A 7,289-nucleotide genomic window follows, 5' to 3' on the forward strand; every position below is an offset into this window, starting at 1 on the left:
AAAGAAGTATACTGTTGTAAAGGTCTTAGCCTTGTGTGGGAGGGGTGTAACAAAAAAGGCGTGTTGTGGTAAGTTAGGGATGAGCTCTGTAATACATAGAGCAACCATTAGCAACAAAAAGAATAAAGTTAATAGCTACATGGACAAAAGAAAATATAAAATGGAACATCAGTTATTAAATTTAATCTAAAAGAAAGTAGGATAGGAGGAAAGTGGAAACAAAGAATGAATGAAAAGAATAGTAAGAGGAGAGGCTTGAACTTAGCCACATCAGTAATTTTATATATATTACATGTGATAATGATTAAAAGAAAATAAACTGGACACACTAGTTAAAAAGCAAAGATCCTCAGATTGAATTTAAAACATAGCAGGACTCTGGCATATGTGTTTTCCTGAAACACACTTTAAAATATGAAGACATGGAGAGGTTAAAGGTAAGGGGTGATACAAAAGATACGTTGTGAAGATGCTGATAATAAGAGAGCAGAAGTGGGTGTAAGACATCGGGAGAAGGAGACGTCCAGACCAAGACTGTTCCTAGAGATTAAGAGGGGCATTTCACAGTGACACAAGGCATTATAAGAAGGCAGAACAATCCTAAGTGGTACATAACAATAGAGCTTTAAAGTTCACAAAACAAAATCTTCGGGAAGTAAGGAGAAAGAAATCCACAATTACAGTTGAGATCTTAACATTCCTCTTTCAGTAGCTGAAGGAGTAAACACAGAGACGAAAGAAGAAATTAGGATGCCATTTGAGCAGCACAGTCAAGTTGCCCTAATTGGCGTATCAGAATATCCAGGTACTGCGATACAGATTCATCTAGTCAAAGTAAATAATTTACTGGGCTGTAAAAATAGTCCCCAGTGAATCTCAAAGAAGAGATATCACATAATAAGAAAGAAGTGGAAAATTCCCAAGTATTTGTAAGTAAACTCATGGGTATTTGAACTAAATCATAATAAAAATACAACTTAGCAATCTGTAGGATGCAACCTGGGCAGTGTGAGGGAGGAAATGGGTTGCTTTAGATGCTTATATTAGTGTGGTGGTTAATTTTATGTAAGCTTGGCATGGCCACAGTACCCAGATACTTGTCAAATATCATTCTAAGTACTCTCAAGGTGAGATTGACATTTAACTCAGTAGACAATGAGTAAAGCAAATTATTCTTATAATGTATATGGGCCTCAACCCATCAGTCTTGCCTCTGGCCTGCCGTTGGATTTAGGCCGCAGCATTAATCCTGGCCTGGATCTCCAGCCTACCAACCCACCTGCAGAACTGAGACTTGTCACATGAGACAGTCCCTTAAGATAAATCAGTACACACAAGCAAACACATGTCCGGTTGCATCATTTTCCTAAAGAACTCAAACACAATTAGAAAAGAAGAAAGAGACTGGGCATGTGGCACACGTCTGTAATTCCAGCATTCTGGAGGCTGAGACCGGAGGGTCGCAGTTCACAGACAGCCTCAGCTACTTAGCGAGGCCCTTTACAACTCAGTGAGACCCTGTTTCAAAAATAAAAAGACTAAAAAATAGGGCTGGGGAATGTAGCTTGGATGTATAATGTCCCTGGGTTGCATCCCCAATACTGAAAAAAAAAAAGAAAAGAAAAAGAAAAAAAGGGAGGGAGGGAGGGAGGAAGAAAATTTAAAAGTCAGTGATCCAAGCTCCTACCTTACACTAGGAAGAAAGAGCAGCTACCCTCAAAATAATTAGCCAGGAAGAAATAAAGAATGGAAGTCAGTAAGGTAGAAAAATGAATAAACAAATAGAGAAAGCCATTTAAACCACGTTAATTACTTTGAAAAGATTACAATTAATAAAACTTAGGCAGACTGATCAAGAAATAGAGGAAAATATTAAATAACATGAAGAATAAATTAAGGAATACCAGTATAGATCCTACAGATACTAAAAGTATAATAAGGCGATGTTATGAATAACTTTATACTAATAAATATAGCAACTTAGACGAAATGGACAGATTGCTTGAAAGGCAGTCTGCCCGACAGCAAATAAAGAAGAAACAAAAGATCTGGCTTACCTTATACCTTTTAGAGAAATTGTACCCATTAATCAAAAACTTCTTACAAAGAAAACCCCAGATCCTGATAACTTCACTGATTCATTCTATCAAATATTTAAGGTAGAAATAACAGCAATCCTATACAAACTAGTTTGAAAATAGAATAGAGGGAATACTTTTCCAGTTCACTTTATAAGGCCAATATTACCCTGATAGCAAAATCATACAAAGATATTACAGGAAAAGAAAATTACAAGCCAGTTTGTTTCATGAAACAGAAGGAAAAAAAAAAAAAAAGCTCCAAAAGAATATCTACCTTTTTTTTTTTTTTTTTTTTTTTTGGCGGGTCTGGGGATGGAACCCAGGGGCATTTGACCTCCGAGCTATTTTTTATTCTTTATTTTGAAACAGGGTCTCACTAAGTTGCAGAGGGCCTCACTAAGTAATGGAGGCTGTCTGCCAACTGCAATCCTCCTGTCTCAGCCTCCCATATGCTGATACAAGCATGTGCCACCATGCCCGGCTGAATATTTACAAATCTAATCCATTATAATCAAGTTAGGTTTATCCTAAGAATGAAGGCTGGTATATTACTTAAAAAATCAGCCACTGCCAGCGAGGCTGGGATCGGAGCTTGCCATGAGGCAAGGCCGGTGCTGGGGCCTCCAAGGCCGGGATCAGAGCCTGCTGAGGGGTTAGGCCGGTGCCAGGGCCAGCGACCGGCATTGGAGCCTTCCGTGAGGCAAAGCCGTTATTGAGGCCTCTGAGGCCAGGATCGGAGCCTGCCGAGGGGTTAGGCCGGTGCTGGGGCCAGTGAGGCCGGCATTGGAGCCTTCCATGAGGCAAGGCCGCTATTGAGACCTCCGAGGCCGGGATCAGAGCCTGCCAAGGGGTTAGGCTGATGCCGGGGCCATCGGCTAACATCGGAGCCTGCCGTGAGGAAGGCCGGTGCTGGGGTCTCCAAGGCCGGGATCGGAGCCAGCTGAAAGGTTAGGCCAGTGTCGGGGCCAGCGAGGCCAGAACCGGGGCCTCCCATGAGGCAAGGCCGCTGCTTGAGCCAGCGAGGTCTGGATCAGTCTACTGGGTAGCCAGGCCATAACTGGGGCCGTCAAGAGTGGGATCGGTATTTGCAACACGGCATGCACAGAGAAATATCGCAGAAAATTAAAACCAGATGCTTCCCCTAATCAGCAATAACTAGGAGGAAAGGGGCAACAGGAAGTGGTCGAGCTATAGAACAGGCCCTATAGTGAAGCAATTAAGGTGACCAATCAGAGGGTATGGAATAGGGGAGGATGGAGCCTCTTTAAAATGCAGGAGGTACATAAACATATGTAGCAAAGTTAATCACCAAACAAGCATGCGATCAAGGGAGGGGGAGGGAATGGGATGGGGACTAGATGAGGGCAAATTGGATGATGTGTGCTTGTATATCCTCTCAAGTCTTGTATTCCAATGTGATGTATGATTACAATGCACCAATAAAAATAAATTTAAAAAAAATAAAAATAACAAAAAAAGAATAAATCAGCCACTGAAATTCATCATATTACGAGAATCTAGGAGAAATAAACATTGGTCATTTCAATAGATGGAGAAAATGCTTTTGATAAAATTCAGTATTCATGATTTTTTAAAAACCTCAGCAAACCTGTAAACTTCATAAATCTGATAAAGTATTCTATGAATTACTTAATAGTTAAAGACAGTGATTTAAAAAAAGCTAAGATGTCTACGCGTTTGCTACTTTTACTTTTTTCTTTCTTTCTTTTTTTTTTTTTTTTTTCTTTGCTGTACTGGTTTTGAATCCCGGGGGCATTCTACTTCTAAGCTTTACCCCCAGCACTATTTATTTTACTTATTTATTTATTTTTTTTTTGCAGTATTGAGGATTGAACCTAGAAGCATTCTATCTCCAAGCTATACCCCCAGCCCTACTTTGTATTATTTATTTTGAAACAGGGTCTCACTAAGTTGCAGAGAGCCTCACTAAGTAGCTGAGGCTGGCTGCAAACCTACAATCCTCCTGTCTCAGCCTCCCAAGGACTGGGTTTACAAGCATGCACCATGATATCTCTCTTCCCAGCATTAGTTTTTACTCTTTACTTTGAAACAGGGTCTCACTAAGTTGCAGAGGGCCTCACTGAGTAGCTGAGGCTGACTGCAAACCTCCTGTCTCAGCCTCTCAAGTACTGGGATTGCAAGCGTGCGCCACCACACCCAGCTTACTTTTGCCACTTCTATTTGGCATTAATCAGAGGTTCTAATCGTTCAATAAGGTGAGCAACAGAATTAAAAGGCATGAAACTGCGTCTGTTCACAGATGACACTGACTATGTGAATATGATTAGTTATAAGGGATCTGGAAGAGTTACAAGAACTAAGGAGCTAATTTAGTAAGGTAATAGGTGCCAGGTTGGAATAAAAGAAGTAATTGCATTTGTTTATATTTGCCACTGACAAAGTTCATTAGGAAAAGGGAACTGTTTTCAACAGATGGTCTAGAAGAAATACGAACCTCAGTTTAACACCATACAAATTAATTTGAGGTATCTTATAGATCTAAGTGTAAAGCCAACTCTAATGTTTCTAAGAAGTCAGAACTTTTAGGAAACATGGGAGCTTCTTGTCCTCACAGTTTTGGGCTGGAGACAGACTTGGGCAATAGAAGCACCAAAGAAAAAAGTTAAGTTGGAATTTTTCAAATTAAAAAGGTTTTGTCATTAGAAGACACTTAAGAAGTGAATAGACAAGGCACAGGCTGGGAAGAAACACGTGTTTCCTCCATCTATGTCCAAGGACAATCATCCTAGAAAACAGATTTATCTATCTCCAAATCAATCATGAAAGGAAAAGATACAGAACTTTTCTTATGAATAAAAGATATATAAATATCTAGTAAGCTTTTGAAAAAGTGTTCATTTAAACATGTATTTATTCTGGGACTGGACAACACAACAGAAATTTCACCATTCACCTACAGAAAGACTTGTAAAGTAATGTAAATATTTTATTTATAGTAACCCTTACGTAGAAATAATAAATTATGTTAAATAAGTTAGTGGACTACTAAGAAATAAAAAGGAACGAATGCATATGCATGAAAGGTATGTGTGTTGCGAGGCACTATTAACTGAAAATAAGTCAGATCCAACTTATGTACTAGGTTTGGTTTCCTGCTTGTTTTGACGGAAAGGAAAAAAGTGGGTCTGTCAAAACCACGCCGTAACCGGAGAGTGGTATCTCACCGTACGACTTTGGATCACTTCACTTCTCTGGCCCTTCTCTCCTCCCTCTAAATCAGGCAGTTGTATTAGAGGAGTGATTCTTACCACTCGGGAGTCGTGGGCCCTTTGCGACTCTGACGAAGGACTTAACCCTCTTCTGGAAGAGTGGTTCTCACGTACCCACAGAGAATCACATCATGAGTATGAGTTGCTCTCTAGCTTCAGGAAGGAATATCGATTTTTGTTTTTACTTCTTAAATAAAAATCTGGCTGAAGTTCCTTCTTAACAAGGATAAGAAGAAACCTGATATCAGTCAATTTAGGTTGGCTCCTTCCCCCTCTTTTAATCTGACAAACTCTGGAGGCTCGAGTGAACTTTGAAAATAGGCCAGATCCTCACACCTGACCCTGGATCCTCACACCTGGTCCTTAGTCATGTTGTTCTGCTATTTTAAGCATCTGTTTTAGTCTAGGCCACAGATATATCCAATGTAGTGGCTCATTTCAAGCTTCTGTTTGCTTTGGCCAGATTTGGGCACAGGGACCTGCTCCAAGGCTCACAAGGCTGCTGCCATCAATATCCAGGCCTCTGGGCACCCACGCACCCATCCCCTTCCAAGGCCCTGCCATGAGGTTTCCATTTATCCCAAAGAACCCGGGGCCTTTCTTTTCCAACACCTCAGGAATCCAGATAACTGGCTTGTTTCTTCATCAACTTCCAAACACTGCTTCTCCCGCCCCTTTTCATTCATAGATATTTTTGTTCTAAAATAAAGAAACTGTTAACTTCCCGCTCAATTAAGAAACTCCCAGGCTCAAAGGCAGCAAAGCCTGGAGACCTGGAGGAGATAAAGAAATGCCTGGTCCTGTATGAATATGCTCTCCGAGGTCTTCCCCAGCCATGACCGGCCTATGTCAACTCGGAGGAAGCTGTGAGTTCACAGGAGCAGGGGAAGTCTCCACAAAGCAACCAGTGTAGACTAGTGTCTGAGGTCAAGGGGAAGTGGAAGCCCTGGCTGAGATGCAGCTTGTAAAGGGAGCAGTTTAGGCCTGGCCGCCTGAAGCTTTCAAAGGGGAAGATGGAGGCCAAGGCTTGTGCTTGGTTAAAAGGAACTTTCATATCTGGCTTTGGTTGCAGTCTGTTTAAATGGGCAATAGATGAGCAGAATGTAACACCTGTTTAGGGTAACCAAGACTGCCGTTCCAAAGGGATTATTCCTGGTCCAGTCTCAGAGACTTAATGCTTGGTTTATATCTACAGGTTAGGATTCGGTTCACACCCATCTTATTGTCTAGAAAATCAGGGGCCTTAGAGAGGATTACAGTTATCTCTGTAACTTGTTAGATCACAGTAACATCGAACCCTTTTTATTTCTTTCCCTCTCTCGCCAGAATAATACCGATGGACTTCAAGAGCTTGCCTGTGGGGGCTTGATTTATTGCCTAGGAGTCGTGTTCTTCAAAAGCGATGGCATCATTCCCTTCGCCCATGCCATCTGGCACCTGTTTGTGGCCACCGCCGCCGCAGTGCACTACTACGCCATTTGGAAATACCTGTACCGAAGTCCTACAGATTTTATGCGCCACTTATGACCTGTGTGTGTTAGGTCTCCAAACCAGTATTATCTCAATTATGGCACTTGGGAGTGGGGTAAGAGCTGAAAATTGTACAAGGGGTGGGGGGGAAGCAACTGCACTGACTTTATTTATATCTTTTGAATATAATTACTGTGAAAGTATAAAAGCTGTGTTCTGGAATTTCCCCCTCACAGCAAACCAATAAGGTAGTGAATTAATTCTTCATTCCATTCCACTGTCATGAAGGACTCTGGATAGATAGACTTTGGCCAACTGATGTTTACAAACCCGAATTTTGTATTTTAATTTTGCAGATTTTACTGCATGGTTTTTCTAAATTAGTAGGTCAGGTTGTAAAAGTCAGTGCAATAGCAAAACTTCCTTTTTAAGAAAAGAATTTGTTTCTATCACTTTCCCATTCACTGTGTAAAGAATCATGGACAGA

The 7,289-nt window shown here is 41.0% G+C and overlaps 1 protein-coding gene across 1 annotated transcript in view; it reads left to right on the forward strand.

Annotated features, from left to right (window-relative positions):
- The window catches only part of MMD (monocyte to macrophage differentiation associated), a gene marked incomplete at both ends in the record, with an annotated part of 33,603 nt that extends 26,744 nt beyond the window's left edge, over positions 1 to 6,859 (forward strand). The window contains one exon of the mRNA XM_080712608.1: positions 6,659 to 6,859. Coding sequence (XP_080568734.1) covers positions 6,659 to 6,859 — 201 coding nt within the window. The remainder of the gene's footprint in view (positions 1 to 6,658) is intronic.
- Positions 6,860 to 7,289: the final 430 nt, after the last annotated feature.

This window comes from Muscardinus avellanarius (genome assembly GCF_963383645.1).
Source record: "Muscardinus avellanarius genome assembly, chromosome: 16".
Taxonomy (NCBI): Eukaryota; Metazoa; Chordata; class Mammalia; order Rodentia; family Gliridae; genus Muscardinus; species Muscardinus avellanarius.